This window comes from Megalobrama amblycephala, linkage group LG4 (assembly GCF_018812025.1).
Source record: "Megalobrama amblycephala isolate DHTTF-2021 linkage group LG4, ASM1881202v1, whole genome shotgun sequence".
NCBI lineage: Eukaryota > Metazoa > Chordata > Actinopteri > Cypriniformes > Xenocyprididae > Megalobrama > Megalobrama amblycephala.
The window spans coordinates 22,087,520-22,112,882 of record NC_063047.1 but is presented as its reverse complement, the minus strand read 5'-3'; the positions used below and the strand labels follow the sequence as shown (position 1 = coordinate 22,112,882).

The window sequence follows — 25,363 nt, the reverse complement described above, 5'->3', positions numbered from 1 at the left end:
ATTTTTCCCACAGAATTTGTGATGGAGATCAGATTTGTGAAGTGAGAACATCTCTAATCCTCTTCTAAGTCTCCATTCTCTCACATGCCCAGCTTTGTGTACAAAATGGACAGGTCATAAAGACTCATTTTTCCATTTTTCAATGCATAATGTGTTCTTCTTCTTCTTTTTTGTCCCTTTTCCATATAGGGGACACTCCACAAAGGATGAGATCTGCTCAGTATCCAACCCCTGCGGAATTGGATGCTTATGCTAAAAAGGTTGCCAACAATCCACTCACCATCAAGATCTTCCCCAACAGCGTCAAGGTCCCTCAGCGAAACCACATTCGTCGTACAGTCAACGGACTTGACACCGCTGGCCCCAGATACAGTCCCTACCCTTCCTCTCAGACTACTGCCAAGACCGGTCTCCTTGCCATCGTCAAAGTGCCCCTCGTCAAGGGCATCATCAAGGACTTTGACGGCACACGGGCACGTCTGCACCCAGAGGTGATTATGAATGCCGCCGGCGGCCCTTATGCAGCCACCTCGGCCAGCACTTTAAACCTGCACCACCTGTCGCAGGGTCCTCCCAGAGCGTCCCAGAATCCACAGGGACTTCCTCAACACCCTCAGAATCTCCAGACTTTGCAGCAACAGCCTGGGCCTCCACACCAAGGACTCGGACACAGACCTTCTTCCTCCATGTCACAGCAACTCCAGGGCCTTCCAAGGCCTCAGAATCTGTCCCACGCAGCTTCTTTAGGCCACCCTGGCGCCCACCCACCTTCAGCCATCCTGCTTCCTCAGCAGCACCTACAAAACCCCTCTGCAAGCCTGCAGGTGGGTGCTCGGAAGTTACCGGTTGCAGACGCCCCTCCTAACGTGACTGTTTCTACCTCAACCATTCCATTGTCCATGGCCGGAGGGCTCCACCAGGATCGTCAGGCGGACTTAAACAGCATAGTGCATCAGATAAGCCAGTTCTGCCAGGCTAGGGCTCAGGGCGCCAGTGCCACATCGATGTGTGAAGGGCAGATTGCCAACCCTAGTCCCATTAACCGAAATCTACTCATCAATGCCAGTTCTCGAGTCTCAGTGCATGCGGGAAACCCTAGTGCACTCGCTCCTGGTCTTATGCACCCATCCTGTGCTATTGGACCTCCTGATAAAGTAACTGCTTCTGCGCCGGTGAGTGCAATGCCTCCACATAACATGGCCGCAATGAACCACATGTATCACAGCGATATGAAACAACAGCACCTACAGCATCAAAGCCATCAACTTCAGCGAAATCCCCAGCATCCACAGATGAGGTCCTGGACTCAGCATCAGCTTGCTCACCTTCAGCACATTTCGGAAGGGGGCGGACACCCCTGCAAACCGCAGAGTCGTGACCCTGGCCTACCCTGCAAGGGCATTACCTATCCCCCAGAGATGGGCATGGGGCAGCCTTATGCCATGAAACCCTCCAGCCCCTCGCCGCCACTCCTCAGCAACCACAGCAGCAATGCAATGCCCCCAGGCGCGGTAACGCACTACACCAACGGGCAGTACTACCACCAGCCGCCGGTGTGGGGTAGTATTCTTCCCACACCCAACAGTGACAGCTCTGGCTCACAGGACCTCCCGGTGCCCTTCCATGGCACTGGCACGGGCAATACCAACCCCACCCCAGGGATGGACCCCGTGGGAGGAGCGGCCCATTATCGATTAGTAGGGGGTGCCTTAATAGGGCAGACTAATCTGATGCAAACTGCAGATTGCATGGGAGGGGACTTCCAGACGCCCTGCTTCCGAGATCAGAATCTCATCCTGATGGGGAAGATGCACAGGCCACCCCCTATGGGCCGGGTAGTGGTCCCCCCCTCCGAGACGCAAGGCCAGCACCCAGGGTACAGATAAGCTTCAGCCCACAAGCCTCAGACACAGTCTCTCCTCAGTGAAGTCAGCCACACATGTGCGTGTCCTTGACATCTTCTGTTAGTCTTAATAAAATTACATTACGAGAGGAACTAAATGAGCTCAAAGTCTCAAGGATGATTGTCGATAAAAACAAAGAAAAAAAATAAGAATATAAACATGTCTAATGAAGAGCAGTGTTTTGTGTTACTAATCTTGCAAGTGATCAATTTTTTTTTTTCTTTTTACGAGTGCTTTTTGAGGCACTAAAGGGAATTTAGTTTAGTTTTTTTCCCCCACTTCAGTCTTGTCTATCTCCTAGTACCCGGATCTCAAGTGCTCCTGGGTTATTTATGAACATCCTTTTTGTGTTAGTGCTTACTTTATTAAAAGTGTCTAGTGAAATAGATCACTTCTAAGCTGAGAGCACCAAGCCTTCTGTGCATTGGACAACCAACTTGCTTTCATTTGAGAGATCTACATTTCAAGCCTGTCTTATAACATCAAGATGGCTGACAGGCTCAGAGCACTTCCCTCTTCAGCATGACACATTCTTTGTCCTTTCTTTCTTTTTTCAGTGTCTGAACTATGTAGGAAAATGCCAATCACTGGTCCCTTCAGACTGTTCCTAGGTGAAAGCTCTTGTCATGTGTTCCTTTACACCAGGAACCCGTGTTTCTTTATTTTTAGAAATAAAATGGATTTGTTATGGGCTTTATGGATTTATGTCTGAAATGGGAACTGCTTTAAGCTTGTGAAAGGTTGAAACATCACCTCGTTTTGCTGGACACATTGTGACCGACAGGAAACTTAAAAGACAGGAACCGCATACATGTGTCACGTCTCTTTTAGTGATGCAACAAATCAGGTGTCATTTGCATTCTGAGTCACTAATGTGAGTGAAGTTTTGTATAATGATTGTGAAAGCTTCTGTCTTTTCTCTGTAAAGCTGTAAAGGCCTAAAGAGAAGAGCTACATATGTTTTAATGTCAAAGCTGTGCCATTTTCGTTTTACCTAATCATTATTCTCCCTTTATTTCTTAACATACGAGAAACTACTACTTGAATTGTATAGATGAGTTGTGCAGTTTCAGGTGGGTCATATGTGGTATAGCTGTTTGCAGGACTAAATATACTACTGAAGGTGGTGTCTGTAGGCTTGTTGCTAATATTATGATGTAGAAACTATGTACCAAATCAAGGGTTTATGATCCTGCTTTTTCTAATTCATCCTTTATAATTACATAAAGTAGGAATTGCTACTGATTCTTTTGTGAAGTGTGCTTGAATTGACCAAATTGATCACTTGCAAGATCATTTGTGGTTAAATTAAGGAGGACTTTTTAAAAGAAAAAAAGTCAAAAAGGTGAAACAGCAGGTGAATTGCTTATTTTATTGTACACTGGCTTATCTACTGTACTGCTGTATCCTTAAAGAAGTGTAATAACTGTGTATGAATGCGGCTGCATATGGATATGGGTTCACAGACTTGGTGTGCATGTGATGAGCGCAGGTGTGTATGGGCATGTGTGTGATGGTGAATGGGGTGTGTGTGCTGTGGGTCACTTTGTCTTGACTCACTGTTGGTTTGCCTCCCCTTAACAGCCCTCATGAAGCCTTAAGTATTTGGTCCTTGGACTTTCCTTTGACAACAAGCATGATTATAATAAAGGTATAATGAATTCTGATTTTGAAAAATAGACTATAAAGGAACAGCATTTTTCCTTGTTTATTTTTATTAACTTGAGCTTTTGTTGAATAGAAAAGCAATTCTTTAGAATTACTTTATAATGTAAACGAAGAAATAAAGAATATTTTATCGTCATTATGTTTTATAGCTGTGTGTAGTTCTGGGCTGTAACAAAATCTTTTTATTCCATGTTTCAAAGCTTCAGTTTTGCAATTTGTGCTATTTATAATTCTGAACTAGATTATTTTCTCATTATTTAAATCTTTTTTTTTTTTCTTTTTTTTTCGTTTTGCAATTGCTGTGAAATGGAGGAAGCTTCTAGAAGCCTTTCTCGTATCTGTCACTCTGTGGCTGTCGAATGAATGCCTGGGAAGAATCTGAAGAGTGCGAGAGTTGTGCTACTCTTTTTTTGTAATATTGTAATAATAAAATAAAGTTCTAATTTATGCTTTCATATGACTCTGTTTAATTGCCTAAAAGCTGGACTTTTTTCTTCTTCTATATATCTCCAGCCTTTAAGCTGGTCATAAACATTTGTATTTGTATACCCTCATTAAGTCCTCAAAAAAATTTTGACAATGACCTTGTTTTAAGAAACCGCCTTCTCAAGCAGTGTCTGCCCATCAGGGTTTTATATATGATGATCTGACTTCATTTAGCTATATTGCAGGAATTGTAAAACCATCCTAAATTATAAACATGGAAGTGAACAAAATGAATTTGCTGATCTTGTCACAAAATCACATTGCTTTGGCGATGAAAGAGTGAATTGGTTATTGAGCAGTACTGTTTACTCTTGCAGGTACAGGTAATGCAAACCAACTGAGCATTTGCTCCTGTAACTTCTAAACCGATCCTCACAAATTATGTAGACTGTTGTAGGCCTAAGTTAGTTCTGGTAACAAAGTTCTGCTAATTATGTTACACAGACAATATGTCGCTTAACATTTTTTAAAATGGTTAGCATATCTGTGACTACATTTTGATTACTCAGTCTCTTAAATTCAAATGACAAACTTCAAGATGGCTACAGATTTGCGTAGCCAAGTGAATTATATTAAGATTTTATTTGTATATTACTGTTCACAATGCAAATTGTTAACATCTTTACAAAGCGAATACATTCATTCAACAGTTACTGTATTGAGTAACAGTTACTATATTAAATAAAACTTAATTAGTTTTTGAGAATACTTTACAGGATGTGTAAAGTAAAAACTGCAACTTTTCTCTTGGCTGTCTCAGTTTTGTATGATTACAGTTTTATATCAAAGGGATACAGCGCCGGAAGTGACGCGCACCTTGCAGGTCGTCGCAGAATTAAGTCGTCTGGTTCGGATGTAAATTTTAGTTATATAACAGAGCACAGCAGTACATTAGCGATCTGAGGTCACGGCGTTTCAGCTCTGCAGTGAAATAATGGCCAGATAGCATGACCCTCCATCACTGAATTTTAATGAACGATGCTCTATTGGTCAGTAAAACAAGTAGGGTTAATGGACGCTTTCAATTATAGTGGTAATAAGTAATAAGCATCATGGACCTTATTTGAATTATCCATTCTCCCGTGATGCTTCTTAGTTGTAGTGCCACATCAGTCACCAGCAGACACCACAAGAGGGCGATATACACAAACAGTTTTTCCACATCAATTTAGCTTAAACTGCAACATCGTGTTTTTAATATTTTCATTAAATACCTGTTAAAAATGAACGGTATATGCAACTATATAACATAATATCGATGCACTTAAATGTTCTGAAATACAGTTTTGCATATATTAGGACATTCTAATTATGCAGTACATTATAATGTCACCATTATGTGCCTCAACTCTTGACACATTTTAAAGGCTGGAGAGACATGAAATGTTATTTTTGAGAATTAGGTAGCTATTTGGGGTGCTTTCATGTTGTACACTTTTAAAAGTTAATGTTATGTATACATTTCTAATATTTTGAATATGGATATATATATACACTGCCCTCCAAAAGTTTGGAAACACCCCTGGCAAAGTGTGGTTTTGGATGATATCAGCATAAATCCTTATCATTTTTTTGGTGCAAATACATTAAAGTAACTTGACATTATCATTGAAGACCAGCAATAATAATTTTCATTTTGATTACATAATAAAGGCAATATATACATGCCCCTTTGCCAGCTGTGATGCCTGGTTACTGGTTTAAACTTGGCCCAGGTTTGTAAAAGATTTTTGGGTCAGCACACATTAATAGCTTCAACAATTGATTGCCAATTAAATTTAGAATACAATGAACCAATTAGGACCCAGTTTAGGTCAGATAGCTGCTAATGGTGGATATTTTGATGAATCGAAAATTTAAGTTTTTTCTATGTATAAACTGTTTATGTAATAAAATATGTTTTCGTAGTTTGTGTTGTCCCTTATCGGTGCAAAATTATCACAAATTAAAAAGGATTCATGCCAATATTGTTCAAAACCCCATTTGTCTAGGGTGTTTCCAAACTTTTGGACGGCAGTGTACTTTTATAAAAATGCTTCCTTAAATTACAGTACATGCATATTCATTAAAATAAAAACACATACACACACATTTACAGGAATGACCCTTGAGGTGAATAAGTTCTCTAAACGGACCACAGTCAAGTTTTATCCAGTCATAAAATATAATTATTCCTTCACCAGTTGTAATAAAAGGTAATTGCAAAACAGATTGCAATAGATATTGATGATAAAAGCATCAGACTGAGCTAGATGCCTCAGCTAGAGGACTCAGCTCCTGTACATCTCTGCGCTGTGTTCTCTGTGTCCAGCGCTTACTGAATGTTTGCAGGAGTCCACGCTGACTGGGCTCTGTAACAAATACACATGATATTATGTAGGATTAAAATAACACACACATACACATATATTTGTTTAACATCGACTACCTCGCTGAGGTTTAGCTGGGGAAGGTAAACTGGTGCATTTCCCAGGATCCTCGTTAATTATACCCATGTTTCTGTTCCATTGGTTCCAGTTGACTTCCTCCACACTGAAAGAAAGATTGTTCATTGTTTTCACTCATATCTGTTTACTTGTAAACACATCAGGGTAAGTGTGCATTACAATGTTGCATGCTAATATCATCTATTCATAATGTATCATCCATTTTCAGATCTTGTGGAAGCCACCAGGATCACCTGAAGCACCAGCGTCGATCAGGCTCTTCTTGCCCTCCTCCCAGATCCTTCTCTTCCCCTGAGCGCAGCTTTGTCTTCAGACAATGGGGAAGTATCCACTCCATGTCCAAGGTGGTGATTGCACGCTGTGAATAACAATCATATTTACTGCCTAATTGAACAACTAAAATGGCAAACCATTACATAACTTATGAAAACGGCCATGTTTCCCAGGGTTTAAAGTGTACGTGTGTTGAAATACAGTGTAGAAATGGGTAGACCGTTTTAATATTGCTTTTGATTTTACCTGTAGTTTCCAGATGCTAGTGCTTTCTATGGACATCCGGTCCACACTTTGATTCATCAGAGCGATCAGCATGTTCAGCATCAGAATATATGTCATCACTATATACAGAATCAGCAGCACATAGAAGACCTCCTTATATTTATAATGATCAGTGAACTCCAGATCTCCCATGCCAATCGTAAACTTGAACAACTCCAGAGTGGTGAAGTAGATGTTCCTGAATGTGGGCTTCTTGCAGTCTTCATTTCCATTAACAGGAGCTAAAAATGTTCTAACCTTTTGGGTTTCGATAGATTTCTCATCAAGGAGAGTTACCAAGGCTGTTGAGTAAGAAACAAATCATTAACGCACACTATCGTTCAAAGGTTTGGGGTCAGTAAGATTTGAAAGAAGGCTCTAACCAAGGCTGCATTTATTTGATCAAAATACAGTTAAAATATTGTGAAATATTATTATCATTTTAAATAAATGTTTTCTATTTTTTTATATATATATAATTTTAAAAATGTATTCATTTCAGTGATGGCAAGGCTTAATTTTTAGCATTATTACTCCAGTCTTCAGTGTCGCATGTCCATCAGAAATTATTTTATTTTTTATTTTATTTTATTTTATTTTATTTTATTATTTATTATTTTTTTCAGGATTCTAAACAACCTTTATTTTTTGTAGCAATGTAAGAGTCTTTACTGTCAGTGTCACTTTTGAGCAATGCATCCTTGCTGAATAAAAGTAATAATTTCTTTTTAAAAAAATCGTACAGATGCCAAACTTTTGAACGCTAATGCAATCGAGACATGTTGCAAGTTTGTTGTGTTGTGATAAATATTACATTAATTCTAATTCTAATTGAAAAGAATCATGTGCATTCATGAATGTTTGCAAAATAGGAAGATACCTGCAGAGAAGCCAATGAGGAAGACCATGTACACAACAAGGAATCGACGAATTTCTCCAAGAATCATCTGACAATAATTAAAGAGTGTACGAGTGTGTTAAGCACAGGAAGTAATGCTGTGGGTCCTGCCTCAACTGTAAGGACTAGTCCACACTACAAGAAGACTCTAAATGTGTTGCATAGCATCTTTCTAGCGCTACAAAAACCAAATAAAAAAACTAGTGAAGGATGATGAGACACAAATATCCCTCACCTTTTGTATCATAATACTGTAGATTCCCATATTTTTGGACCCTCTGGAGAAGTAGAGTAGGTTTACCCAGCTCAAGGCAAGACTCAGCACTAGAAAGGCCAGATGTTCATCCTGATCAAAACAGCAGAGTACAGCACTCACCAAGAGGAGTGCGGCCTGCAGAAAACTAATGCGACAAAAAGCCGGAGTAAACACTATTCACTTAAATGATTGCAGATTCTGTAGTAAAAATTGATTTGGTGCATACAGAGTATATAAACAGTGATTTCAAAAACTTAACCATGCTGGGATAAATTAGAATTATTGGCAAAGAATGTAATTTCAAGCATATGATCTGTATTATTGGGAAATTATTAATACTGAAATAAAACAAGAGAGTGAAGGGACTCACAAAAGCTGATCGGTATATCCATCTATGACCAGGGACTGAAATCTCGGACGCTTCCTTACCATATCTATTAACTTAAAAGACAAGGTAATTCAGTTATTTCTGTAAAATAAATAATTAATGCTATACATGAATTTGTTTTAAACCAACAGCATACATACAAAAGATACATACTCCTCTAATGAAGAAGTATAGGGCTCCAATGAGAGTTATGATCCGTCCTGTCAGAAGCAGGTAGTCTTTACTATCTCTTCTATTATGAAATGGAGGCTTTAATGACTGAAAGAAAAGAGTGGGGATGAAACATGGCATTAAATAGTGAAACATATACAGTTAGCATGCACAATGACACATTCAAAACAGTAGTTTGAATCAGAAAACTGGAAAAGTTCAGTGTCTGATTCAGGTCAGTGTGCATATTTTCCAGAAAAAAAAAAAAAAAGTTTTATTTTCTGTGAGAGTGTACTAAATGTCATGCCAATGGCGTGAAGCTGCAGCAGGAACTCCAAAACTCTCACGTGTCTTTTGAAGTCCCCGCCTATGGACTGTAATGTGTACTTACTTGGTTGTTACTGTTGTTCTTCTCCTTCCCTTCTTCGTGGTGATAAGCTACAGCAGTGAAGATGAAAAGGTAGATAATGTAAACGATAAAGTTAAACATGAACATCCGTTTTGCAAATCTATCCCACTTCTCTTCAAGTAGTCTGTTAACAGGTTCAATATGGAGCATCTCGAGGCGATTCTGAAAAGAGATTAAATAAACATGTTGCTACCAACAGCATTTATCCAACATTTTAGCCAACATTCTGAGAACATTTCCTATTAGCTGGGATTTTGCTTCAGTAAAGTATAAATCTAATTAAGCATTTTAGATTCTAGAATTAATCAGTATCAAATGAACAGCATGTAATCTTACTGGAATCTCACTGCCATAAACGACTATCTCCAGTGCGGAGTTCTTCTCGTAGGTGTCGATGGAAGCGAGGTCATACAGAGACGAGCACACGGGTCCGTAGGCCCACTCCGTGATCTTCCGTGACAGATGCCTGCACCCCTTAAACTCCCGCTGCACGATGTGCTTAAACAGCTAGATAACAAATCAAAGATTACATCTGAATGATTTCATCAAACAGGCTCTTTATAACCTATGCTAATTACATATATCTTCAAACTTGTTTTATTTAGTCACTTTTTAGTCTTTTAGCAATGCACTAATTTTAGTAATCAGCCATGCCAGAAGCAACATAATACAGAAAGCTAAAATACAGAACAGAGTGCTGACTGTCACTGTAGACTGCATGACTGTGAATCAGTCTGGTGTCTGATTTAATGCCCAATGCTGAAGGGAAATAATGTCTCATCTCAAATCACATGAGGACTAGTCATCTTTACTAAAACAGGAACATCCGAAAACAGAACTAACACTTACTGGGAACACACTGCTTCAAACCAATCACTGCTTCAAATAAATCCTGCTATTTTGAAATCACTCATATTCTATGACATTCAAGAATCAGTAAACAAAAGGTTTACCCCCAATTTTCCTGTTTTGGCGGCTAGTTGGATTGGTGTGAGTCCCTTGTTATTTTCGATTTCCTCCAGTTTGATCTTGGGGTGAAGTTGGTCAGCTTTGATTAAGATGTGGTCATATATGGCAATGACAAACTCTGTGTTTTCAGGACTATTATCAGCTGTGGATACTAGTGCGTGAAGCACCATGTTTCCATGAGAGTCCCTCTCCCTGACATCCACCGCCTGGTAAGGGTTGTCCATAAGGAAGTCCACAATGTCTGGCTGATTAGTGCAAGCGGCCAGCGACAAGGGCAACTCACCTGTTAAGAAAAGGTGTAAAAGATACAGGTAAGCCCAGATACTGACAAAATGGGTCCGTAACATTGGGAACATTATGTAGAAGTTGAAAATTGACATTTTAGCATTTCTACTGTATAAATTGTTGTCAGATCAGTCCTGCAAAAGTACAACCTACCGAAATAGAAGCACATTTCTTGATTGGGTTGAAAGAATTTCCCACAGGCCTTAGCATGGACATCAGCCCCTTTCTTAACCAGCATCTGTACAAATTTTGCACTCCTCCTTTCAATTGCAACATGGAGTGCTGTCTGACCTGCCAAAGAGATCAGTCGATAACATTGCAAAACGGATGGGTTACATAAGATCATCATTCTGTTGATTTATAAAAAATGTACCAACATTTTAGCTAATATAAAACCAGATCTAATATAATTATGCTAATAATATCATTATGTAAAATGAATCTATAACCAACCTTTGTAGTAACTGTCTGTGTAAGCAGCGTTGACGAGACTTTTTAAATCTCCCAGTTTCTCTGCAATGTCCAGCAGATGTTCAATAGTGTCATTCTCACCTTGCCGCAAATGTAAAAGCGCTTTCAGCAGGGCTGTCTTTCCATTGGACTTATCTGAAGAACAGAAAAAAAACAGTAGTTTTATTATTTATTTAAATCATCAGTTATCAGTCATGAATTCACAGTACTCTTCTGTGTATTCTTTCTACACTACCATTCAAATGTTTGGGATCAGTAAGATTTTTTTCTCTTTTTTGTAAAGAAATTGATGTTTATTCGACAAGGATGGATTAAATTGATCCAAAGTGACAATAAAGGCATTTTCTGAATGTTCTATTCATCAAAGAATCCAGAAGAAAATGTTACACAGTTTCCATGAAAATATTAAGCAGCACAGTGGTTTTCAATATTGATAATAAGAAGAAATTATTCTTAAAGGGATAGTTCACCCAAAAATGAAAATTTGATGTTCATCTGCTTACCCCCACGGCATCCAAGATGTAGGTGACTTTGTTTCTTCAGTAGAACACAAATGATGATTTTTAACTCCAACCGATGTCGTCTGACAGTCTTATAATGCGTTTCAATGGTAACACAATTTATAAGAGTCAAAAAAGATGCACAGACAAATCCAAATTAAACCCTGCGGCTCGTGACGGCACATTGATGTCCTAAGACACGAAACGATCGGTTTGTGCAAGAAAACGAACAGTATTTATATCATTTTTTACCTCTGAAACACCACTATGTCCAACTGCGTTCAGCAATCGCTTAGTGAGGTCTGATCGCACTCTGACAACGGCAGTGATGTCTCGCTCTCATTGAAGTATACGCGCAAGACATCACCGCCGTTGTCAGAGCGCGATCAGACCTCACTAAGCGAATGCTGAACGCAGTTGGACATAGTGGCGTATTAGAGGTAAAACCGATCGTTTCGTGTCTTAGGACATCAATGTGTCGTCACGAGCCACAGGGTTTAATTTGGATTTGTCTGTCGTGTTGTTTTTTTTTTTTATCTTATAGACGAAGTTCCCATTGACATGCATTATAGGACTGACAGACTGCAACGGTTGGAGTTAAAAATCATCATTTGTGTTCTACTGAATGAAAATTATCCCATGATTTACTTACCCTCAAGCCGTCCGGTCATCCGCCAGAAGCTAGTTATTTGAATTTATAAAGTTTTAAATATGGATATATTTCTTACAAAAATGCATCCCTTTAAAAGGCCCTTATTAACCCTCTGGAGCCGTATGGATTACTTTGATTATGGATGGATGCACTTTTTTTGTTTGATTGTTTTAAAACCCCAACCATTCAAAACCATTATAAACCTTGGAGGACTAAGGAAATTTTTAAATATATCTCCAAATATGTTCATCTGAAAGAAGATAGTCATATACACATAGGATGGCTTGAGGGTGAGTAAATCATGGGATAATTTCATTTTAATTTCATTCATTTTTTGGATGAACTATTTAATATTGGCTAATAATAAATGCAGCCTTGGTGAACATAAGACACTTCTTTCAAAAATCTTACCGACCCCAAACTTTTCAACAGTAGTGTATTTTTTCTTGAAAACAATTACATTGAGAGTCGGTGAGGCGTTTCATGTTTTTGTGCAGGTACTGATGTAAACCCTGCAGTTTTGACACCTCGCCACTGGACACGGCCTCAAACAGCCTCTTGATGGTAAACCTCTCACTGCTGTCCTGCTGATCTGGCTCCTCTTTTACTTTTCTGATCCCCCTGTATGCAGAATGCATCTGTTAAAGTTACAATTTCTCATATTATATTTGTCGTACAGTCCAATGTAGTTTAATATAATGAGCTCCACTTACCTGTCAAAGTGTAGGTTAAATTTAATTGCTCTTGAGGGTTCCTCTATGTCATCCAGATAGTTAGAATCCATGGGCCTCTTGTCTTTTGTGGCTCCTTTCTTCATTTGTTTGGCCTTTGACCTCTCCTCCTCTGTCTGGTCATCCGTCTCCAGAGAGAAAGATGAGGTACTGCTCTCTTTTGATTTACTCATAGTGATGCCTTCTTAGTCTCACAGCAGAAGCTGTAAACTGGATAAAAGTGATATCATTTACAGATACAGGACATCAAGTTCCAATTTCATACATATAAGAAATGTGAGCCATGACTGGTGATGTTGGTAGTTCACAAAATGATGCTTCTTTTGTTACCAATCTAATTACTATAATGATTTTTGATATAATGCGAGTTCTGTAAGAGTATAGAAGCTACTTGAGTGTCATAATAGAGCTCAGTGAGTCTTCTTGTCATAAGAACCATTAAAAGAGGAAGGAGTCACAAATGATCCAAATGGAAACTCTGTGACAGGAAGTCAAAGGAAATGCAGAACTACTGCTGCTGTTATATATGGCTCGAGTTTGTGCCTCTCGTCGCTACATTAACCCATGTAAGCTATTCGTTTGGGCTGTCCAGAGACCCCAGACAATAAAATATGATTTTGTGACAAAAATAATGTTTTTGTTTTGAACAAATGTAATTTTACTTATTTTATTATGTTTTTACTCTACATTTGTGCAGTTTTGGGGGAATTTATGGCATGTTTTAAATTTATATAAATACATTAATAAATATTTTTAAATAGTTTTTTTTTTTTTTTTCAAAATAAATTTTATTTTTTTATATAACAATTTATGTAAAATTCACTTTTAAAAAAGACCCACATTTCTAACTTTCATTCATGGAGATAACATGGACAATTTGCCATGGTTTATTGTTTATTGTTGATATTTGCAGTCTGTTGGAAAATACAGTTCAGATCAATTTAACTAGTAGATGGCTGCAGAGATCCACTTTTTGCTATTGCTAATTGATATGCTGTTTGACTAACTGAAAGACATCTTTTAAGATTTATTGGACTTTAGTCATATCTACATATTATGAAATCACAACAATAAAAATAACTTTTTGTCCAAGTTTAGCATTTTTGTACTGAAGTCAGTTTTGTACTTAGGTTTGTGCTAAATTGTATCATCTCATTCTTTCATCTCTCTCTCTCTCTTTCTCTCTCTGTGCATATTATTCTCCATCTTGGATGTGTTGTGGTGTCAATACTTTTTGTGTTGATTGTGCATTTTGGCTGATTTTATTTGATAAATTATAATATAGCAATTTTACAGTCTCACTAATTTATTCCTCAGTGTGTGTGAGTGAGAGAGAACATGATCATTTTGCATTGTGGATGTTTTAAAATGTTGCCACTTCATTATTATCTATGTGTGTTCTGCGTTGTTTCTGAATTTGAGGATGAATTTTATCCATTTTCTAAGCAGCCTAAATGTGACTATTTTCTTCATCTTTTTTTTTTTTTTTATACATAAGACCAGATATCATTCCAGTTTTTTTTTTTTTTTTTTGTAGACCTAGAAAGCGTTGACAGCATTACGACCTACGACATCTCATGCCATTTGGATCAAGGGAACTTTTTTTTTTTTTTTTTCAGAAAATGTCATTTGGGGTCAAAAAGACTCCAAATAAGAAATTAAATAAGAATTCTTCATAGAAAAACAGACAAAATAAATGTGGATGTGTGATAATAATGCAGCCATGTATGGAAGGCCGTTTCAGCATAAAAACGTTCCAGCGTTACTCGTCGTAATTATATTTTTACTAGTAACAATTAAATTAAAGAGCTCTATAATTTAATTTGTACTAGTAACAATTACAATTACAGAGCTCTATAATTCAATTTTTACTGGAAACTATTATAATTGTAGAGCTCTCTAATTGAATTCTTACTAGTAACAATTACAATTATAGAGCTCTATAATTCAATTTTTACTAGTAACAATTATGATTATAGAGCTCTATAATTCAATTTTTACTAGTAACAATTATGATTATAGAGCTCTATAATTCAATTTTTACTAGTAACAATTCCAATTAGAGAGCTCTACAATTCATTTATTACTAGTCATATGTCTCCATTGACTTCCATTCATTTTTAATTATAGAGCTCTGTAATTGAATTCTTACTAGTAACAATTACAATTATAGAGCTCTCTAATTCAGTCTTTCAGCGTCTCTGGCCTCTTGTTTACGGCCGTTTACAGACTCAGACATAATGTGGGCTATTTGCCTTTATCTGTCTGTCCCAGTAGCTCCAGAAAATAACATAAAAATAAATACAAAAATACAGTACAAAGACTGGAGAAATGTAATGTATTTTTGTACTGCATTTCTGTTATTTTCGCGAGCTACTGGAACATCGCGATCGACGGGTTAGCGACCAGCGAAACACGGAAGTAAAGCAGCGCCGCCATTACTGCGTGCCTTGCTGCTAAGGAAGTAGCAGGTCCCATAGGCTGTAGCAGATGTTAGCTATATAGTTTTTTTAGTACCTATGCTGTCCAGTGATGCCGGGCAGAGCGTGTAGTGTGGTTGGTTGTTTTAACAACAGCACAAAACTACAGGCTGGAATAAAACCGTTTGTGTAATCCACGAAGCTTTGTTGTACATTGACTGCCCATGTTTACGGCCATACGGATTGCACAGAGTTCCTGGTCGAGCGGAGGACCAAGATGTGCGTCAAAAGTGGATGAAACACATAACCGAGATGGCTCATTGCATGCCAGATGATTAATAAAATAATCTTGAATACCTATAAGAACATGTATTTTATTGCTACAACTGGTCGTGGCTAAGGCCATCCTTAAAAATATTTTGGTTTGCCGTAACAGCCAAAAAAATAAAAAATGGTCGGTAGGTCGTAAAAAATGTAAAAAAAAAAAAAAAAAAAAAAAAAAAATTTATTGCATCACATTAAGTGTATTGTGATTGTCAAAACATTTTAGTAACTAAGCTGAATTTTATTAGGTTTAGTGACATGTTACAATGTTTACATGGTAGGCTACAATTTCTGGTAAGCTACACTTTTTTATTATTTTTATTCAATTATTATTATTTAATTATTATTGTGATTTGATTTAATATTGACTCATTTGGATAAATATTAGCTAGGCTACACAAGGTAGGCATTAATTTTTCTCAAGAAAAAAACAACTCACCTAACTTAATACTGTAAACATACAGAGAGCCCTATCAGCTGGCAGTATTATTTAAAAATAACAATTTAAATGTAATGCATTTTTTATTATAATAACAACTTTATTTAATGATATAAGTAAAAATATAATAAAGATGTAATACAGTACACATATCAGCCAAAACAGGTTCTGTGTGAGGGGCTGCTAGCTGACAGCGTTCGGTCATTTCTGAGAGATTTACCTCAGACGAAGGTAAGTGTGAATACATAAATCCACTTTGAAAAACATGTTTACAAGAACATAACATTATACGTCGTTTGATGTTGTAATATTTTTTAATCTGTATTTCTAGCATGTCACATTTACAAGCACCAAAACGGTATTTATTGTTTGAATTTCGTAATAAAATTGACAGAATCTGAGAGCTGAGATTTTTTTCTATCATAACCTGCTCTGTCTAGTCTGTCGGTCTCTGTGTCCTCTTTACTTCGCGATTTTTCTGTGCGTGAGAAAATGGATGTGTGGCGTGAGAGCGTGTGAAAAGCGTCAATTGCGTGTGTCTCACATTTTATTGCATTTGTATTAGCTGTTTGAAGAGTAAAAAAAAAATCCGTGGGACTAAAAGGGGAAAAAATAATTAATTGGGTCGGTCCTAAATTGACAGGGTCGGTCGGGTTATGGCAAACAAGAATATTTTTAAGGATGGCCTAATAATTATTTGAAACTTAAGCTTGTGAACATATTAGCAACACAGCTAGTAATGACAGCGTTCGGTTTTATTGTTGTCATCAATTAATACACTTCTTAATTACATTACATTACATTTTTACATTATTACATTATGTTGTCAATAAATTACCTTTATTGGTAAGTTTTGGCCACTGCCTGGCATCATCTACCCATGTTCCCTTTCACCAGACATTTTCTTTAATGAGCAGGATGAACTTTAATTGAAATGTCATTAGAGGGCACCGGCAAGTGTCACACATAGACAGTAAAAGAAAGGTGTCACACCGTCACACTTCGCAGGCACGCAGTAATGGCGGCAGGCAAGATGGCGGCGCCCATAGAGTTCGCAGCGGATTTGTGTATAGAGAGTCTCCGCAACAGCGATTGCGATCTTTGTACTGTATTATTGCATAACAATACTTAACACTGTAAATATTTAAAATGAATTTATACTCCTTAATATCAAGTTTGTCAAAACACTTTGGGTGGCTTAGGGCATTTCACCCTATATTATGTCCAGTGACATGGAGTGTTCTTGGCTCTTAGCTTTACCAATATACAAAGGTGAATGAATATAACGACTAAAATAGGCTTTCATCTCAGGCATCATCTTAATTTTGCTTTAATGTGAACATGATTAATATGTTACCTAAGTCTGTAAAATATTTCAGGATACTTTAGAACCACGCTACAGGGCTTTTATTTTGAAACGCACTTTTGTAGGCGGGAAATCTGCAATCTGTTTTGCATCTCATGAATAGGAGTTTTTACTAGTAATAATACAATTATAGAGCTCTGTAGTTAGAATTGTTACTAGTAAGAATTGAATTAAAGAGCTCTCTAATTCAGTTTTTACTAGTAACAATTACAATTAGAGAGCTCTATAATTCAGTTTTTACTAGTAACAATTGAATTAGAGCTCTCTAGTGGAATTGTAGAGCTCTGCAATTGGATTATTACTAGTAACAATTGAATTACAGAGCTCTGCAATTGAATTCTTACTAGTAATAAATGAATTGTAGAGCTCTCTAATTGGAATTGTTACTAGTAAAAACTGAATTATAGAGCTCTACAATTCAGTTGTTACTAGTAAGAATATAATTGCAGAGCTCTATAATTCAATTAGAGAGCTCTACAATCATAATTGTTACTAGTAAAAATTGAATTATAGAGCTCTTTAATTTAATTGTTACTAGTAAAAATATAATTACGACGAGTAACGCTGGAACGTTTTTATGCTGAAACGGCCTTCCATAGCCATGATCATAAGAGCATCTAAATACATGCCTAGGCTATATGCCTACATAACCCATCTGGATCTGTGGATATCTTGGGTACACAACAAATCCATTCTTCATCAAAATAAAATGTGGATTAATTTTCAGGTCAAAAAAGATACAAAAGTAAGCAGGTTCAGTTTATATGTGCAAGTGGGGATTTCTAATAGACCTTTGCTAACTGAATTATTGATATCTCTTCATGCTGTTACATGCTATATGATCCCATCCAGGGAATGGGCCATGATTATCCCATCATGGTAAACTTTCCCAGAGATTACATAGAAATGCAGTTGTGACAGAATGCAGTGTCTAATGCATTGGATATTTTGCGTTTTAGAAAATTATAACTTGCCTCTGTAAATGGCTTCATATAGCATTACATTCTCTAAATGGCAGCATTAGGAAATGTAATCCTGCATTAAGAAACTCCATTACACTAGCTTCAGGTAACCATGTAGCACAAGGTCAAAAGCCCTTGATTTTGTAAGGAAAAAATATCCATAGAAACAAGTTACTATCATCTCTGTTTTGACCGGGTTCCTGAGAATTCATGTGATCTATCTTGTGACATTTTACCACACATCTCTCACAAAGCTGGTTTTGTATATAAAAGACAGTTCATTTTTACATGAATCAATTTCTTTAAAGATAAGACCACAGATTTTGCTTTTATAAGCCAATCTGACATTCTAATATCAACATTAATATCAGCAATTATGCTTGGATGCTATTTCAGTGATTGTTCTTTCTTAGGAGACCAATCAAATTACAATTCATTTATAAAATTAGTCTACTAACAGTTAGCGCTGTGAGAACAAGAGCGAACCGATCAACTGAGCACCAAAAGAGGAAGGGGACAAAAACAATTCAAGGGGACAGAAACTCTGTGGCAGGAAGTTACCGTATCGAAGGAAATGCAAAATTAGTTTCACTAGTTATATATAAATGATCTGAGCATACTTGTATCTCACTTGCACATTAAACAAGAACTCAAATTGTTAAAATATTTAGGGAGATGAAATTCATGAGAGCATCCAATCACTGCTTCTCATTTAGGGCATTTAAACTATAAACACAAAAGATAACCATAAAATAGACCTCTGAGATATGAAATATTCTATAGATTTGACAAAAAAAGTGTTTAATAATGCATATCACAATAAAGAAAGGGTGTGTAGGATGCTAAATATTATTTAAATCATGAACCGAATTGATCATTTCAGTCTTCATGTGCTGGACTGCTCTATGGGTGAGGCAGCACAGATTGTTACAGCGTCTAAAAGATATTTGATGGACAAATTACATCACTTAATGTTGTTTTACGCTAGATGAGGACCTAATATGCAATTGCAGGATGCTGGATAGTCTTACTTACTAGAATATTATAACATGGCCTCTCTGTAAATTGATTCAGATAACATTACAGCAAAAACAGTACATAAGACAGACACCATCTTTAGATTATCTCACAAATAACATTACAAGATTCAGCATGTTTTAGATCGAGCAAAAACAATATGCAAATGTGAAAAGACAAAAATTAAAACTGATCTGCAGAAATAGCTACTAAAGTAGATCTCACAGGGACTTACAAAATCAACTTTAAAAGTTCTTTTAATATTTTACTACATGTATTTAAATACTGCATTCAATTATGGCAAACCATTAAAATGCAAGAATAAAGTATCAAACATTTGTACTCACCAATCAATTTTGGTTTTCTAGTCTGTTAGATGAAGTGTGCCGTCCTATGTTAAACTGATCTGGTTAGAGGTATGATTCCTTGAACACAATGACAATGATAGTGATGGCTTGTCCTCTTAGTTTCACAAAGGAAGAGGGCGAGATGTTTTGATGTTGCTGAGAGCCTTACAGAAAGGCGTGTTGTATTGATTTTTAGAGTGTGTTGTTATGTATGTTTTGCCATGTCCACGCCTCCTAGCTCATTTATAACCATCCAGTCCGACTTATATACCACACAATGCACTAAAAACCATCAAGCTCCTACATAACATGCTTCACTTGCATCTAGCAACACTATATTCTACTATATATCTTAACTATCCAAATGATCAATTGTTCATATTATCAAAAAAGTACCTCTCTGAGCAGCGCATGTTTGGTTAGGAGCAACACTCAAGTCATCTGCACTTGTCTGCTGAGATATTTCTCTTGAGCAATTTCATTTTCTTAACGTGTATGGTTTCCTGTATGACGCTGGATGACTGTGGTACAGTAACATGGTTTGGCGCATACATCACGTGCAAAGTGAAACCTTAGCATGATGTTGATTCTTAATACACATGTGGTAAAGAATTTGCTCCTCTTCTTTATGTTATTTGAAGAAACAAACAGAAACTTCAGTTACAGCCATATGCGGTATATGTAAGATACTGCATAAACTCAATTATAACAAAAGATTTGGAATAAAAACAGCATGAAATTGTTTATTTTTGTTTATTAACATCTGAAATGCCACTGAACATTGTAAACAGAATATTTTGTGATTTCAAGGCTCTGTTGAGTCATTTAATGGAATTCTGAAATATTCTTTAAAAATACAAATGATTTTGTATTGCACATAACAGTAGTTGTATAATGAGTGTAAATTAATGGATACAAAAATTAAACAATAGATAAAGCCTTGGTCTTGACAGACAAAAAAAAATGAATCACTAAGTTAATGATATAGTACACAATTATAAATTGATGGATGTACTAAAACATTTTTAAATTAAACACACTTAATTACAAAATGTGATTATTTATACATTTAACTACACAGAAAAAAAAGAGAGCATTATAGTAGGTCAGGTGTCTCAGAGACAAACATCATAAGTTGATCTTTAAACACCATGGCAACTCCAACCGCTGAGTCCACATCTTTTCCGTAGACGACAGGAAATGGAAACACTCTCTCCACTTCCTGTTGCAGAACGGGGTTACAAGACAGAACGCTGCCACTGCCAATAATACACCTGACCCCTGCAGCCTGCAAGCTATGAGGGGGCATCATAGTGGCCATGTTTTCAATAATGCCCCTGCACACAGCCCGAGTCACGTGACCCAGAGAGAGGTTAGAGGGCGAGATTTGTGAGACACTGGCGCTGGTGGTGGGGTCATGCCGCTCTCCTAGTAGCGTCGAAGTCACAGTTAGGTCAGTATTGGGCTGTGCCAGGGCAGACTGGATCAGCTGGGAGTAGATTCTGGACTCGTTTACTTCCAATCCTATGAGATAAAAAAAATTATAATAATACACCTGAGAACCAAAAACATGCAACAAGAATATAACGCTCTCAAAAATAAAAAGTTCTTTATTGGCATCTAAGGTTCCATGAAGAACCTTTAACATCCAAGGAAACTTTCAATTATACAAAAGGTAAAAAAGTTCTTTAGATTATTACTGAAATTATCACTGAATTATCACTATTATCACTGAAAGATTCTTTGGGGAACCAAAAATGGTTCTTCTCTAGGAGTGTTGCCTCTATTTAAAAGAATCAATGATTAACCTACAATATAAAAAGTTAAATTGGTCAAAGGTCAAAAAGGTTAACAATTGTTGATTTACCAAATTCTTTGATCCATGAGTCCAGCATTCTGACAAAGGTGGCCATGACATTGCCTCCGTTAAGTGATGCGGCCACTGCCAGATAGGAGCCGTGCAAGTATGGGAAATAAGCAACGGGGGAGAGGGCGTCTGGAGAACTGGGAGGGCTGAACTCTGCAGGCATCCCGAACGTCAGCTGGGCTGAAGTGCTCATATTCAGCACTAGTGATTTAACAATTCACAATGAATAAGTGTGTGTATCTGCCTTATGTACACAGCAGTTCAAAAGTTTGGGGTCTAAGATTTTTTAATGTTTTTGAAAGTCTCTGTGATATATTTTTTTCTTCTGTTATTTTTTCAGGATTCTTTAATGAATAAAATGTTCAAAAGAACAGCATTTAAATAGAAACTATTGATAACATTCTAAATGTCTTTGGTCACACTTAATATTATAATATTGGCTTTAACTACTATGTACTTGCATCAAACATACAAAATACAATGTACTTATTATTCATATTGTATTGCAAAACACTTGTGCTGCTATTGAGGTGGGATATGGGTAAGGATAGGGTCAGGTTTAGTGGTACAGGATGGGTAGGAATAAGGGTGGGTTAAGATGTAAGGGATGGGTCAACAGTGTAATTATAGATGTAAATACAGAAATTACAGCTGTAATTACAAGCAAGTATTTTTCAAAATATTAGTACAATGTAAAAACATGTATATATATAATAAGTGCATTTTATCAAATGATTCATTTAAATGTTAATACATAGTAGTTATTAAAGACACCTAATATAAAATGGGACAATATCCATATTTAATTAATGTCATTTTGGATCAGTTTAATTCATCCTTGTGGAATGAAACCATTCATTTCTTTCCAAATAATTCTTAATGACCCCATATTTTTGAACAGTAGTGTATAAGTAAAAATGCTACAGTCCACAACACTGATGTGGATGCAGCATGAGGAACTCAAGCCTACACATGCTGGTTTTGCTTCTGCACAGTTTTTACAAAATCATATAAAAAAAAAAATATAAAAAAAAAATGCTTTAGTAGGTAAAAGTATTTTTGTACAGCACATTCAGCATAATTTCCCCAATGGCCAATAAATGTAACCCCTTCTATCATGTGACAGATATTAAATCAAAACCATCTATGACTGGTAGATAAAATCTTTAGCACATTTTTTAGTTTTAACAAAAATGTCTTAAAGGTGCCCAAGAACGTTCTTTCACAAGATGTAATATAAGTCTAAGGTGTCTCCTGAATGTGTCTGTGAAGTTTCAGCTCAAAATACCCCATAGATTTTTTTTAATTAATTTGTTTAACTGCCTATTTTGGGGCATCATTAACAATGCACTGATTTACACTCGGCGCCGCCCCCTTAAAGTCGGCATGAAACGGATGTTGCGATTGTCTTTTCTTCTGTACTCTGACGTCTATCCAAGTGAAACGGCATCTGAAATGAGAGGGCGGGACTTGATTTCGTCCTTCGGAAATTGATTGGAAGTTGGCCGTTGCTAACGAAATGGAGGCAGATATGAATTACTCACTCCGAGCACTCACGTTACTGTAAGAGCTTTATTGAGGATGACGAGGACGGTTAACAGCACTAAACAGCCAGAGAGAGAGACTGGCTGACTGACTGATGGTGCATGTCCGTTGGCGCGGAGCGAGCGGTTAAAAGAGCGAGTGTTTTCGGTTCATTCCTATGGAAGTTGAGCCGCGCGTAAGTTAAGTGATGCTCAACTTCCATAAGAATGAATCTAAAAATGCTCTGGTTGCTTGCTCTGCTCCAGTGGACACGCAGCCTGACTGACTGAGCGTGTCGCAGGTTCCTTTCCATGTTTACTGTACACCCCAATGACTGGCATCAGCTGTGTTTAATGCATTAATCTCTATAAAGTGACGCACAGCATTTACCCCATACGTCACTGCAATTCCAGATAGCTCCACCCTTGTGCCATAGCATGTGACAGGAAGAGACGATGAGTCGTTTTGAAGGGGGATGGGAGGTTAATGATTTTGATTAAAGATTATGAGGGCACATGAATTTTTTAAAAATAATGAAGTTCACGGATACATTATTGATAATAAATACTACAATATTCCATAAAAAAATAAGAATTGTTAATTTCGATTTCATGCCGACTTTAAATCGAGTTCTCCCTGCCACACCAGCTGTCGACTACAGCGCATTTACAAAGTTCACACAGCTAATGTAACCCTCAAATGGATCTTTACAAGATGTTCGTCATGCATGCTGCATGCATGCTTCGAATTATGTGAGTAAAGTATTTATTTGGATGTTAAAGTTTTATTCTGAGTGAATTTGAGGCTGTCCTCCGTGGCTAACGGCTAATGCTACACTGTTGGAGAGATTTATAAAGAATGAAGTTGTGTTTATGCATTATATAGACTGCAAGTGTTTAAAAAATGAAAATAGCGACGGCTCTTGTCTCCGTGAATTCAGTAAGAAACAATGGTAACTTTAACCACATTTAACAGTACATTAGCAACATGCTAACGAAACTTTTAGAAAGACAATTTACAAATATCAGTAAAAATATCATGCTATCATGGATCATGTCAGTTATTATTGCTCCATCTGCCATTTTTCGCTGTTGTTCTTGCTTACCTAGTCTGATGATTCGGCTGTGTGCAGCTCCAGACGTTAACTGGCTGCCCTTGTCTAATGCCTTTTATAATGTTGGGAACATCATGGGCTGGCATTATGCAAATATTGGGGCCGTACACCCCGACTGTAACGTAACAGTCAGTGTTATGTTGAGATTCGCCTGTTCTTCGGAGGTCGTTTAAACAAATGAGATTTATATAAGAAGGAGGAAACAATGGGGTTTGAGACTCACTGTATGTCATTTCCATGTACTGAACTCTTGTTATTTAACTATGCCAAGGTAAATTCAATTTTTGAATCAAGGGCACCTTTAACATATTTATAGCCAAAGGGATAGTTCACCCAAAAATAAAAATTTGATGTTTATCTGCTTACCCCCAGAGTATCCAAGATGTAGGTGACTTTGTTTCTTCAGTAGAACACAAATGATGATTTTTAACTCCAAAAGTTGCCGTCTGTCAGTCATATAATGCATGTCAAAGGGAACTTCGTCTATAAGAGTAAAAAAAACATGCACAGGCAAATCCAAATTAAACCCTGCGGCTCGTGACGACACATTGATGTCCTAAGACAAAACGACTGGTTTGTGCGAGAAACCGAACAGTATTTATATCATTTTTACCACTAAAACACCACTATGTCCAACTGTCCTGCACATCCAGTTGGTGAGGTCTGAAAAAGCATTCTGACAACGGAAGTGATCTCTCGCGCTTTGCTTCAATGAGTGCAAGAGATCACTGCCGTTGTCAGAGCGCGTTCAGACCTCACTACGCGAATGCTGAACGCAGTTGGATATAGTGGTGTTTTAGAAGTAAAAAATGATATAAATACTGTTCGGTTTCTCGCACAAACCGATCGTTTCATGTCTTAGTACATCAATGTGTCGTCACGAGCTGCAGGGTTTAATTTGGATTTGTCTGTCTTGTTTTTTTTTCACTCTTATAGATGGAATTCCCATTGACATGCATTATATGACTGACAGACGGCAATGGTTGCAGTTAAAAATCATCATTTGTGTTCTACTGAAGAAACAAAGTCACCTACATCTTGGATGCGCTGGGGGTAAGCAGATGAACATCAAATTTTCATTTTTGGGTGAACTATCCCTTTAAGTAATTAAGATACTACAGTCCTTTTTTTAGCATAAGCTTGAGCTGCTCCACAAAAACATCTCATTTACAAGAACCCATAAAACAGATAATATCTCTCATTCCCATGTCCTTGAGAGAGGACGCTTAAAA

At 37.1% G+C, this 25,363-nt stretch overlaps 3 protein-coding genes across 5 annotated transcripts in view; 1 reads left to right on the top strand and 2 right to left on the bottom strand.

The window, feature by feature from the left end:
* fam222ba (family with sequence similarity 222 member Ba) overlaps window positions 1–4,027 on the top strand; it is a 66,110-nt gene extending 62,083 nt beyond the window's left edge. For all 3 annotated transcript variants that reach the window (XM_048188333.1, XM_048188332.1, XM_048188331.1), the window contains exon 3: window positions 190–4,027. In XM_048188333.1, coding sequence (XP_048044290.1) covers window positions 190–1,886 — 1,697 coding nt within the window. In that variant the 3' untranslated portion in view covers window positions 1,887–4,027. The remainder of the gene's footprint in view (window positions 1–189) is intronic.
* Window positions 4,028–6,149: 2,122 nt separating this feature from the next.
* On the bottom strand, window positions 6,150–20,089 carry LOC125267047 (transient receptor potential cation channel subfamily V member 1-like). Its single transcript, XM_048188323.1, has 16 exons — window positions 19,627–20,089; window positions 12,734–12,961; window positions 12,481–12,641; window positions 10,851–11,003; window positions 10,551–10,688; window positions 10,097–10,395; window positions 9,480–9,650; window positions 9,126–9,305; window positions 8,738–8,842; window positions 8,567–8,637; window positions 8,176–8,341; window positions 7,923–7,989; window positions 7,025–7,344; window positions 6,739–6,863; window positions 6,487–6,590; window positions 6,150–6,409 (listed from the first exon to the last, which is right to left on the bottom strand). The coding sequence occupies exons 2-16, from the start codon at window positions 12,922–12,924 to the stop codon at window positions 6,297–6,299; spliced, it is 2,364 nt and encodes a 787-aa protein (XP_048044280.1). The 5' UTR covers window positions 12,925–12,961; window positions 19,627–20,089; the 3' UTR covers window positions 6,150–6,296.
* A 281-nt stretch (window positions 20,090–20,370) lies between these two features.
* LOC125267049 (sedoheptulokinase-like) lies at window positions 20,371–24,537 on the bottom strand. Its single transcript, XM_048188330.1, has 3 exons — window positions 24,498–24,537; window positions 21,494–21,694; window positions 20,371–21,150 (listed from the first exon to the last, which is right to left on the bottom strand). The coding sequence occupies exons 2-3, from the start codon at window positions 21,684–21,686 to the stop codon at window positions 20,723–20,725; spliced, it is 621 nt and encodes a 206-aa protein (XP_048044287.1). The 5' UTR covers window positions 21,687–21,694; window positions 24,498–24,537; the 3' UTR covers window positions 20,371–20,722.
* Window positions 24,538–25,363: the final 826 nt, after the last annotated feature.

What these genes read in the sequence shown, in the direction of transcription:
- LOC125267047 (XM_048188323.1), bottom strand. Translation starts at nt 12,924, where the DNA reads ATGAGTAAATCAAAAGAGAGCAGTACCTCATCTTTCTCTCTGGAGACG. An exon ending in TATACTTCTTCATTAGAGGA is followed by an intron (nt 8,638 to 8,737) that starts GTATGTATCTTT and finishes TTGTCTTTTAAG; the next exon opens with TTAATAGATATGGTAAGGAA. An exon ending in CCTCATTGGCTTCTCTGCAG is followed by an intron (nt 7,345 to 7,922) that starts GTATCTTCCTAT and finishes CTTACTCAACAG; the next exon opens with CCTTGGTAACTCTCCTTGAT.
- LOC125267049 (XM_048188330.1), bottom strand. Translation starts at nt 21,686, where the DNA reads ATGAGCACTTCAGCCCAGCTGACGTTCGGGATGCCTGCAGAGTTCAGC. An exon ending in CTCATGGATCAAAGAATTTG is followed by an intron (nt 21,151 to 21,493) that starts GTAAATCAACAA and finishes TTTATCTCATAG; the next exon opens with GATTGGAAGTAAACGAGTCC.